Genomic DNA, 12864 nt, shown 5'->3' on the forward strand with positions numbered 1-12864 from the left:
AAGAGCTTTTCTTAACGGTAGTAGGATCATGCCTGCACATTGGCCACCCTGTGAATCTTTAGATATGTTATTGAAAAGACTGCTCCTAAAGTCAACCTGTGCTTTCCTCATGCTCAGAGAGGGTTGAAGAGAAGAAGCCTGTAAAGGCATTAAAGTGTTTGTAAATCTCAGACATGAAATTTGAACAAAGCATATCCCTCCATAGTGTGTACTTGTCTCAATTAAAAGAGAAGTATGGATAAAGCTTATTTTGTGTCATACATCTCTTGTGGGCCACAGAATTACACTAACTTATGTTCTTCTGTGACCCAGAATCATCTGATAGCGGGCTTTTGCCAACAAGGCAGAGCCACTCCAGGCCCTTGAGGGATTCCAACAATATTGTCAGGATCTATCTGGCTGCCTGATTGACAGCTGTCTCTCTGCATGCAGCTGAGAGCTGGATCCAGCTGTGCCTGTGCCTCCTCAGCCTGGCACCAGTGAGCACTGGAGGAGCAGAGAGTGGTGACTGACAGTTACTGCTCTCCACTCCGAGTAGACCAAGAACTGAGGACACAGCAAGCATGTGATCACTCATTTCTCAGACTTACCGGCTTAGAGCCAACATAGGACAGCTACAGTATCAGCATGGAGGTGAGTATGGCTTCTTTCACACGGTCCGTCTCCGTAGGCGGATCCGTGCTGCTCAGCAGGGGATTGATACACAGATCCCCCACTGAGCAGGAAGGTGACAGCTCCCTCTCCGCTCTGTGTGTGGAGAGGCAGGTGTCAAAGCCCCATGCTTCTCTATGGGGGAATCGGATGAGAGCGGACCGCCTGTCCGCTCTCACACGATCCCATCCGATCCCCTGGACGGATAGAGAATAGGGTTTCCATCCATCCGGATTTCACAGACAGGATTGGATGCAGATGTCAGCGGGTGTCAGCGGACATGTCCCTGCTAAAATCCGCTGCCCCATAGGGATGCATGGGGGATAACATCAGATCCGCCTAAAAAACTGACAGGCGGATCTGATCGGATCGCTTGTGTGAAAGGACCCTATGAAAGTTTTTTTTTTTTTTTCATAACCCCATACTTCTCCTTTTAGAGCACTAAGTTATTTTTGTCTTCTGCTTCCTTAATAAATCACTTCTGACAAGTTTTCCTGACATCACGAGAAAAAGGTAACGGGATGGATCTCCAGCACCCAGCCTGTGATTGACAGCCTCAACTCTGTTCCTGTGTGCTGTGTCAAGGGGCAGCAGCTTGGTAGCAGCAGTGTGGTATCAAAGTATGGAGGGAGGTAGTGGTCCATCCATGATTGCCAGGTCTTAGTAAATTTGGTGATTCTATCCTGCAGTCTTAAGGGGCATATACCTGGGCCCAATATTGGGTGACATTGGCCGGTTCAATAAAACCGGTTAACATTAAGCCCGTGTGTACAGCAGCAGGCCTGACAGAAGATGGCCATTTGGTTGGCTTCTGTCAAAGGGGCATGACCGAAAAAGGTCTGCCGATCGGCATCTGATCAGTGCTCTTGGCTGAAAGCGCTGACCGGTGTGTTCTAGTAGAGGCCGTCCCCCTGAACAAAATAGCTCAGTGGGGGAGATCGTTGTACTAACATTGCATAGTTAGTAGTACAGCGGCTCCTCCCGAGCTCTTCAGTTTTTTATTTTCGTTCAGCCGGCTGGGTGTGTACCAGGCTTTAGCGTGAACCATTGCATGATTCACCCTTATTGCTAGTCTTGGCCAAATTTAAGCTGGGGGGGGGGATTTCTTATCTTTCTGATTGGTTATCTTAGATTTTTTTCTAAACAATCACTCTTTTTCCACTGAGATACAGCTGGTGTCAGGATTGTCTGCATATGGTATAAATGTACAGTACATGCTCCAATGACACTTAGGGCTCTTTTACATGGGCAGGTGGTTTAGCCACAGTTTTACCACCCCTCGACCCATAGGGGGGTACACATACTACAAATACAATGCTTTGCTTCGCAGATGTGGAAATTTTACATGGGCTTGCAGAGTTTGACAAGTGGCACTGTCTGTCAAACATGCCCATTAGGGTCAATGCTAGCGTGCTGCAACTGCGAGCCAAACACTTTGCTTGCAATTCATTCAGGGGGAGGTTACCTCTTAGACACTTGGCAGACACTGCTTCACCACCCTCTAAATAGGTTTCATCGCAGATTGCTTTTCAGAGGGCAGTGGACGCAATTGCTCGTGAGAAAGAACCCTTGCGCCCCTTTCATACATGTGGACCGTTCATTTTATCAGTTCAGTCATGTTTTTTTAAAGAAAAAAATGGATGAAGTTTACATCAGCTTCTCATTAGTTTCCCATCAGTTTTTACATCTGTTTTTTTACATCCACTACCAATGCAAAAATGGACCGTTTGTCCGTTTTCATCCGTTTTTTGTGTCCGTTCCGTTTTTTTTTTTCCATAAGTATTTTTATTGAAAAACTCAGAGAACAGCGTACAAAAAAACAAAAAACCGGCAGTACAGAAAGCATCAAGTCATCAATAACAATAGCACGGTGACAAAGTATAGTAAAGCATTCGACTTGTGTAGAACAGACACAAAACCAAACAAAAAAAAAAAGGAAGACCAGCAAACTTGGGCATGGTTATACATCCAAGCGATGGAGACAACATACACTATGTAGCAAGCCAAGATACAGTAAAACCTTGGTTTGAGAGTAACTTGGTTTAAGAGCGCTTTGCAAGACAAGCAAAATTTTCAAATAAATTTTGACTTGATATACAAGCGATGTCTTGATATACAAGTAGCCTCAAGTCACAGCTGAGTATAAAAGAGAAGAGAGGCGCCTCTAAGTGTAGCAATATGGTTAAATTTAATGAAGGTACAACATTTAGCAACTCACATGGTTGATGATTGGAACAGGCACATCTAAGTATGCAGGCATCCAGGCTAAAGCTGTCCACATAGACCATCCTCCGCACCGCCATCTACGTCATCCCTTCCATGCTGCCCCTCGCTTTCAGATCCCTTTACTGCAGGGTGGTCTTCCCGGTCAGGATTACAGACTGGCAGCCGGTGGTGCAGAAGATAGTCCATGTGGACAGCTTTACCCCGGATGCCTGCATACTTAGATGTGCCTGTTTTATTCATTAACCATGTGAGTTGCTAAATGTTGTACCTTCATTAAATGGAACCATATTGCTACACTTAGAGGCGCCTCTCTTCTCTTTGATACTCTGTAGCTCCTGCTGGATTTTGCTTCTAATCCCCTTGTGGAAGCAGCTATTTGTGGATGGACATTTTATGGTTATATAACCTATCGCAATGCTATAATCTTTTTTATATGGACTATAAACTGAAGGACTTATGAATAAATGGTTGTGGAACGAATCATCTGAGTTTCCATTATTTCTTATGGGGAAATTTGCTTTGATATAAGAGTGCTTTGGATTACAAGCATGCTTCCGGAACGAATTATGCTCGCAATCCAAGGTTTTACTGTATCAAGGATCGTAGATGGTGATAGGAATGCAGAGTAGAGACCCCCACAGCCAACCTACTGAATAACAAGTAACAGGATTTATGTGCCACAGCGGCACCATCAAAAAGTAAATGTTAGCCAGGTTGATCGAGTACTTTGGAGAAATACGATCGCTATGAAGCGGTGTGCCTAGAGTGTGGGAGGATCCGACTTTGGGGTAGCCTGCAAAGTATAACATGAGCCCAAGGATGAGTCACAGAAGAAACATAAAAGAGAGAAGAAAGAAGAGTAAGAGAGTTAAAGAGAATCTGCAGATGTAGACCCGTTCCGTTTTTTTAATGGAACAAAAATAGGGCTTTGCACCTGATTCCTGCCTGAGCTCTCTGCACTGCCCTATGGCAATATCTGTTCCCATCAGCTACCTGTGCATGAAACATAATCCACATAATTCAGGAATATGGGGTTGATGTACTAAAGACAAATAGCCTGTGCACTTTGCAAGTGCAGTTGCTCTAGAGCAGTGATGGCAAACCTTGGTACCCCAGATGTTTTTTAAACTACATTTCCCATGATGCTCCACTACACTGCAGAGTGCATGAGCATCATGGCAATTGTAGTTCCAAAACATCTGGGGTGCCAAGGTTGCCATCACAGCTCTAGAGCTTAGTAAAGGAGGTGAAGCTTCACTTTGCAAAGAATACCCTATCACATGCAAGGAAAATTAAAAAGACAGCATTTTTGCTTGCACATGATTGGAAGTCAGCAGAGCTTTCCCTCATTTACTAAGCTCTGGAGCAACTGCAATTGCAAAGTGGACAGTCTATTTTCCATGAGTAAATCTAGCCCTCTGTGTCAGTCACTTCAGTGCTTTACCGCCCCACTCATTTCCAAAGGCCTTGTAGGTCCAGCCCATCCAATCTGAAAAATGTCCTGCTGTGTTGATTATTATAATATGGGGGAAAAAAAGCTTGTTATCTTAGCTTGTTAGCTTGCAATAAAAGCAGACATTTGAGAGGTGTTAAAAACGCTCCTCAAACGCCTATGCACAAGATACAATAGACAGCACATTGTGCTGTTCACACTATCAAAACATGAAGTGTTGCTTTGCTTCAAAATTAAAGCCTCATGTCGAGTCAGGAGGCGTTTAAAGCCTTTCAATGCCTCCCATGCAAGTCTATGTTAAAAATTTGCCTGGCGTTTGCGGTGCAGTTTCGGTGCGTTTAAAATTTGTTTATTTCTGTCACTTTCTATTGTTGAGCAGTTTTAACGCTCATCAAACATGCCAAAACCACGCATAGGGCCTTTATGGAGAGTTTTTAACGCATGTAAACCGTCCCATACTAAAGCTCACACTGACGCCATACAAACACTATAGGAGCGTTTGTTGAGCGTTGGAAATTTAGTCAAGTGTGAACAAGCCCTAAAATATATGTCTCTTTTGTTCATTGACAGACACAGCTCCTGATTCTTCTTAACTTTTGGGTTTATACTACCTCCTACGGGTGTAGGACACTAGGTAGGCAGGAAAAAGCTTGACTACAACTATGGGCAGTCCCAGGGGGTATACTCCCTCTCTCTGCTTTAGGCACTCAGCAGTGGGCACCGCTCCGGATAGACCACTGCTCCATTGGAATAGGGGGGCTGTTGGCCAGGAGGAACGCTGCAACTCAGGCTAAAGGCCACGTCGGATGCGCCCTCGCGAGACGTTTAACTCACAGGCCAACCCCTGTCCAGAGGGGCTATGTCGCGGTCGACCTAGCATGGAGCTGAGTCCTGCGCGTGCTCACTGGCCAGACTGGGGGGACCCTCTGAATCTTGTAAAAAATATCCAGTCTGTTGTACAGTCTGGCAGTTAATTGTAGATTCTCACAGGAACAAAATAACAAAGATAGGAAAAAATTTAATTTAAAGAAATCCCAGCAAGGAACTAGGTCCTTACTCCTGACTGTGCAGAAAAAAAACTGAGTGCCTATAGCGGAGAGTGGGTGTATACCCCCTGGGACTGCCCATGGGCGTAGTCAAGCTTTTTTCTGCCTAGTGTCCTATTCCTGTTGGTGGCATTATAATCCAATGGTTAAGAAGAATCAGGAGCTGTGTCCGTTAATGAACATCAGAAAAATGGATTTTATGGTAAGTCAAAAATCCAATTTTTTAGAAGCTTTCCATTGAATGCTTTGACTAAGTAAAGGCTATTACATTAGCATGTGGGCTGCATTTATTTATGTATTACTTTTTTATTCTACTCTAAGGTCCATCTGGATTTTCCAGAGCAGAGCGGAACTCAGAACCTAAGTGGGATCCGAGACTTGGCAAAAGAAGCACAGAAAGCAGACGTCTTGGTTTATGGTCTTTTGATACGTTTCTCTAAGGTGAGTGAACATGGAAAGATAAGAAAATGTCAGTGTTGCCCAGCGCCACTAGCCATATAATAGCACTCATAATCCCTGAGTGTAAGTTCTTTCGGCACTGGCAGCCAAATCCGAAACTCCATAAACTGGAGGCGGATATACGGCTGTTTGAAAGGCTTACTGCGTTCTTACTGAATCCCAGAACATGCCTACTGTGGGGTGCGTTTCCCAAGTTCCATCTGACAGCTCCACCTCTCAGTAAAATGTGCATTATCAGCAAGGTTCACTAACTGCAACAATCACCGGAGTTAAGGAAAACAATTGTGCACCTTTATACCAGCAGTTAACAGTCTGACAACGTTGACCCAGAGCAGACAGCTGATTATACAATAAAATATAAAGGCAGTACAGTTCCCATTCAATTATAAACAAGAGGGTTAGGAGGGCCCTGCTCATGAGGGTTTACAATCTAGACCATCCATTATCAAATAGGGTTCTGTGGAATCTTGGGGTTCCTTAAGAGGTTACCAGGGGTTTCTTGGGTTGTGACTGATTCACCTACCACCTGATGGTGCCTGCATAGTTCCGACACCACTTGGCAAAGCAAGCAGCATGACACCAATGATCTCTTTTAGCTGTCTGTAAGGGTGGCATTCTTCCCACTGACCACCAATGTAAGGAGCTTTCTTCCCAATTTTTCTTTATTAAGTCTTGCAATCAATAAGCATAAAATCAATATACATAAATAAATATATACATATTTAAATGAAACGGGAACAAAAATACTGTATATAGCAAAGGCTGCTCTCAAACAAAGAATGGCTTTACAGCAAAAGCAAAACTCACATCATGAACATGCCATTCCTGGGGAAAATAATCTTAGTAAGACTAACACCACTGCACCAGACATGAAACCTGCGAGGTCAAAACAAAACCACCCCCATTATGCATGCAGCCCTTCTTCAAAAAGAAGATATTAACCAACAAAAACTAAGAGAGTGAACAAATGGAGATGGACAGTTCACCAAAGGCAGGTATGATATTCCTCTATGCCCTTATCCAGACCGCTCGAGGCTCCCTGCCCTTCTCAAATCCCCAAATCTTCCCAACCTCACACAGAATATCCACAGGGAGGACTTTCTTCTGCAGGGTAATCTAGCACCGTGCATTCCATGTGAAGTAACGGACAACTATACTAACTAGAAAGTGTATCCAAATCAAAATTCCCAGTGAGTTGGGAATGACCAGTACACCCACTCCACATAACTCATGCAATAGAGAAAGGGGATGCCTTGAGCCCTCCCCACCCTTTTATACAGTACACCTCTATGTTAAAGGGACACTGGAGCAAAAAGTGGTCCATAGACTCCACTTCACCAACACACTCTGCTCTAGGACAATCCCGATCATCCACAGGACAATGCTTCAGGTTCCCTCTCACATAGAACCTTCCATGGAAAGCGAGCCAGGCTCGATTCCTAAACTTCAAAGGGATTCTTCCCAAATTATTTAAACGCAACCCTTCCCTCATTACGGAGCCTGGGCAATCCCTTAAGGCCAGTGACACATTGAAAGCAGAGCCCAAAATCCTCTTCTCCAGAAGCTTCCTGGGGAGGTACTTGATATCGTCCACTGTCACCTGCCATTGCTGAAGTATTTTTAGACACGGGGCAACATAAGCCGGAAGCTTGCCATGTCGGACTATCAGACTTTTCACTGGCCCGCCATCTTCCCAACATCGTAGAAAAGGCCTAAACCAAGATTGAAAAATACCCACACATGCTGGCGGGGTCTCTGCTAACATATTACCAAGATTGTACTTTAAAAATAGCTAAGAAAAGAAAACTATAGGGTTGACCATTCCTAGGCCACCCTCCCACCCGGACAGGTAGGTTACATTGCGTTTGCATAGGTTCAGCCTATTTCCCCATAACAGTTGGAAAAAGCAGCTGTACACCCTTGCATAGAGAGATTCCGGCAAGATACAGACAAAGCTGACATAAAAAGATCGGGATCAGGTAAGTTTTGATTAAGTCAACCCTCTCCCTCAAGGAAAGTTTCCATTTCTTCCAGCTTGCTACTTTGGCATTGGCATCCACCAACCTGCTTTCTGAATTTCGATGGCCATAGTCAAGAGGACCAAATTTGATGCCCTACACTTTATTTACTGCTGGGGCTCTGGGAAGGCATCCAGAAGTTCAAAGTCTTTACCCTCCTTGCCTATCCAGAAAACTTCCCTCTTTTCATGGTTGACTTTAGAGCCAGAAGTCTCCGTGTACTGCTCTATCACAGAGATTACCTCCTGTGCCTCTTCCATCCCCCTTACAGAGATGTAAGGGGCATTTTTCCCAATGACTACCAATGTAAGGGACATTCTTCCCACAGACCACCAATGTAAGGAGCATTCCTCCAACTGACCACTAATGTAAGGAACATTCTTCTCAATGACCACCAATGTAAGGAGCATTCTTCCCACTGATCATTAATAGAAGGAACATTTTTCCCACTGAGCACCAATGTAGGGAGCATTCTTCCCACTGATCACCAATGTAAGGAGTATTTATCCCGCTTACCACCAATGTAGGGGGCATTCTTCCCACTGATCACCAGTGTAAAGAACATTCTTCGCACTGACCACAAATGTAAGGGGCATTCTTCACACTGACTACCAATGCAGGGGGCATTCTCTCCATTGGACTGCAATGAATTGATTTTTGCAGGAGTTACCTGAGACCTCCAAATTATTTAAGGGGTTTCTCCCTGGGGTAAAAGGCTGATCTAGACAAAGGAGTAAATGATACAAAAAGGTAATAACTGTGTGGCTATGAGCAGTCGGGAACATAAAAGTATAGTTTTTAGGTGGAGATGGGATACGCATGTGACTTGCACCGCAATGCATTTTACAGTAGAGCTCAACGCAGAACGCACCATAACACAGAGCAAATTTTATGCGTTGTGAAGCACAGCATTTTTGAAAAATAGTGTATTGGCAGCCCATTCATAATGAATGGTCTGCCTTAAAACAATGCATGTTAATGCATGCCACAAGGCACATTACATAGAGAAGGAGACTCCTGAAGACATCACTGTGTCTGAAATGATGTATGCAATGAAAATAGAATGCTTTTACATATTCAATAATTTAAATAGCATGTTGGAAAAGAGGAACCAGGGAAGGGCTAAGTACTGGCAGATTGAACTTCAGCTTGAACATCTCCAGATTTGGCTCTTGTGATTTGCGGAAAGGCATGCTGCATATCCGTCCGGCAGTGTATAAGACACGCTGTTGTTGAATGCATGGCCTGCAAACAGAACAACAACAGATTCTATCTGGAGCAAGTGTTAAGTATTTATTAATGAACCTTAAATCCTTGAAAAGCTTTTTTCGGCTGATCCAGGCCTTTGTTATGTCTCCATAAGCTGTTTTTCATCCAGAACTGGAAATATGTCATCCGGCATGCCGAAATGTAAACCTGTCACTGAGCAATTTTACATGACACGATAAATAGTTTTACAGCAACGATTTATGTTCATAGGTTGGGCTCTCCTGTTTGAAAATACTGACATCCTGTCATTTTCCTCTTCATGTTAACCACTTGCCCAGGAAGATTTACCCCCCTTCATAAACTCGGCCATTTTTTGCGATACGGCACTGCATTAATTTAACTGGCAATTGTGCGGTTTTACGACACTGTACCCAAATAAAATGTATGTATGCAAATAGAGCTTTCATTTGGTGGTATTTGTTCGGTTTTTTATTTTTTGCGCAATAAACAAAAAAAGACTGACAATTTTTAAAATAAAAATAATATTTTTTACTTTTTGCTTTAAAACCAATCCAATAAAAAAAAAAAAAAAAAAAAAAAAAATCAAACTTCACCTGTTGAAAACAGGGAGTTCAGAGGCACATGCCTCTTAACCACTTGCCGACCGCCGCAAGTACATATACTGCGGCGGTCAGCCCCTCACAGGCAAAGTGTCATACCGGTACGTCACTAGCCTGTGAGGCTCTGTGGAGCGAGCGTGCACCGCCGGAGGCGCGGTCACGGACTCCTCCGCGCGTGTGACCGGCGGCCCCGATGTCCGTCGGTCACTCGCGATCGTTGGGTGGAGGGGGAGAAAGGCAGGCGGCTGATGTAACCAAGCCGCCTTTCATTCTCCCCTGTGTAGTAATAGTGATCATACAGTTCTACTATGTAGGACCGCTGATCACTGTTCCTACAGCTCAAGCCACAGCCAATCACAGTTAGAATCACGCCCCTAGGGACATACACCACCCCTCCCTCTCAAAAAAAGTTAACGCCTTCACTACCAGTGTCATTTTACAGTAACAGTGCATATGTATAGCACTGATTACTGTAGAAATGTCACTGGTAACCCTAAAAGTATCAAAAATGTCAGTCAAGGGACCTAAAAACCTTCCAGAATACGCTTGTGAAATATATTTGGGGTGATAAGAAGCCCAGAGTGAATAGACGCACCCTATTTGCACCCAAACTGAGGGGGGGTTTGGAGGTCCCTAACCTCCTTACTTACTACCATGCTGCCCAACTCACCCACTTGGTTAGATTTCACTCTAAAGAACCCCGTCCTATCTGGATGCAGCTTGAGGCCTACCATGTCCCTAATACACCGATTGAACACCTGATGTGGCTACAGCCTAAGGAACGCCCAGCAATTTTGTGTCCTACTTTGTCCCTGTCATTAGATGTCTGGAACAGATTGACGAAACGTCACGGCTTCAGGTCCCCCCATGCCCCTATGGCGCCTCTATTGGGTAATCCTCGATTTCCTCCGGGCCTCTGTCCCCAAGCATTTACATGGTGGACCAACAAAGCTCTTCTCCGCCTAGCTGACCTACTGGACAGCAGAGGGGTTCTCTCCAAAACTGTGCTACGGGACAAGTATTCTCTGCCAGAGAGCGAGATTTTCCGCTATACCCAGATCCTTCACTATGCCTCTTCCCTGAAGAGCCTCTGCCACTTGACTACCTCTACCCCCATGGAGTATCTTTGTAACAACATAGACAAGCAGAAGGGTTATATTTCCACGATATATACTATGGTACTCGATGACGACACCAAATTGCCTTATATGACCCGGTGGGAAGCAGATCTGGGTGAGGAACTAGATAGGGCGGAGTGGAACAAGCTGGCACTCATGAACTGTAAGTCTCTGATAAATACCTCTCTAATAGAGGCGAATTATAAAGTATTTCTCAGATGGTATATGGTCCCGGTTCGGCTGGCAGCAGCAGTCCGGGGAGCATCTCCTTTATGTTTTAGGGGCTGTGGCCAGGCGGGCACGGTCTTCCATATTTGGTGGACCTGCCCTAAGGTCCGCCGGTTCTGGATACGAGTATACAACTTTATTTACTCGCTCACGGGTGTCAGCTTGGTCAAATCCCCTATGCAGGCATTGTTAGGCAAGCCGATAGAACACACCCCTAAATTTACGAAGAGGTTGGTCACCTTTATATTCACGGCGGCCAAGATCGCCATAGCTCGTTCATGGCGGTCCCCGGTGATATTGTTTGAGTTGCTTAAAGCAAAACTGACATGGATTATGGTGAATGAGCGCATGGTGGCCATCCTCCAAGATAAGCTACCCCTATTTGAAAAGATATGGGATCCCTGGATCAGATATCTGGCGGGACCTAGATGATTTACAGATGTTCCCTGAAAGGCTCACAATTGGGGGACAATCGTGACAACAGCACTCCCCCGTATCCGACCTGGACGCCAATCAATCCTTCCCCCTACCTTTCCTCTTCATTTTCTTTTCCACCTTTCTCTGTTTTCTTCTCTTTCCTAAGTTGTTTTTTTTGTGTTCCCTCTTTCCCTATGGGGTTCGGACACCTGACGGAGTTAACCCCCCGGGGACTTCTTTGGGGTTTTTTTTTCCCGCACACCGCTTCCTGTGGCACCGCTGTTCCCGATGGTGGGGCGGTGGGTTGGGGCCCGGGTGTTCGCCTCTCCCCTGCCTTGGCGCAGTGTGTTCCCTTTATGGGGCGCTGGGGGGGGGGGGGGTGGCCCTGGGCCTGCCTTGGGCCGCCTCGGTGCGGGGCATGGTGGGTGGCGGGTTGCGGGTGTGGGCTATGTTTTTTTTTATTGTGGGTTCCCCGAGGGGCTGCGTCCCCGAATCCCTTACCCATGCTGTAATGTTGCACTTTTTGACAGTCAATTACCTGTTGCCTTCTGTTATGATATTGACTTGCACTTGAAACCTAATAAAAACCTATTGAATACTAAAAAATGTCAGTCAAGGGTCCGATCTGTCCGCCGCAATGTCGCAGTACCGCAAAAAAAATCGCAGATCGCCGCCATTACGCGTTAAAAAAAACAACAAAAATGACAAAAATCTTTCCCTGTGTTAGTAAACGCGATAACTTTTGCGCAAACCAATCAAAATACGCTTTTTGCGATTTTTTTTTTTTTACCAAACATATGTAGCATAAAACAAATTGGCCGAAAATGTTAAAAAATTTTGATTTTTACATTTTTTGGGGGGAATTTCATATAAAAAAATGTGAAAAATATTATTTTTGCAAAATTGTCGCTTTTTTTGTTTATAGCGCATGATCAAAAAATCGCACATGGGATCAAATACCACCAAAAGAAAGCTCTGTTTGTGGGAAAAAAAGGACATCAAATTCGTTTAGGTACAGCGTTGCACGACTGCGCAATTGTCCGTTAAAGTCACGCAGTGCCGAATCGCTAAATACCCCCTGGTCAGGAAGGGGGTAAAATCTTCCGGGGCTTAAGTGGTTAAAATTCCTTTTTCTCTCTTTTCTTTGTTTGGATTATTATTATGCCATCTTAATATGTAACTCACACTGTGGATATTTTATAATGTTTGTACCAATCCTGGAATCAGTCCAGTCTAAAGGCCCGTACACACGATAAGAAAATTTGAAGGGAAATTTCGTCCGACGACCAATCTGCGGATTTTCGGATTGTTAGTATGGTGCTTTCGACAGCCGACTCCGACTTTTCGGCTGACAAAATCCTGATGTTCAGGCTATAAAATTTTTGTTGTCTGTAATACAACGTCCGATTTTCGTCTCAT

The 12864-nt window shown here is 44.6% G+C and overlaps 1 protein-coding gene across 1 annotated transcript in view; it reads left to right on the forward strand.

The window, feature by feature from the left end:
* Positions 1 to 12864, forward strand: part of CRPPA (CDP-L-ribitol pyrophosphorylase A) — a 353916-nt gene that overhangs the window by 207618 nt on the left and 133434 nt on the right. The window contains exon 9 of the mRNA XM_082259071.1: positions 5698 to 5817. Within this exon, the coding sequence (XP_082115197.1) occupies positions 5698 to 5817 (120 nt within the window). The remainder of the gene's footprint in view (positions 1 to 5697; positions 5818 to 12864) is intronic.

Source organism: Pelophylax lessonae, assembly GCF_965119305.1.
Source record: "Pelophylax lessonae genome assembly, chromosome: 5".
Lineage (NCBI taxonomy): Eukaryota > Metazoa > Chordata > Amphibia > Anura > Ranidae > Pelophylax > Pelophylax lessonae.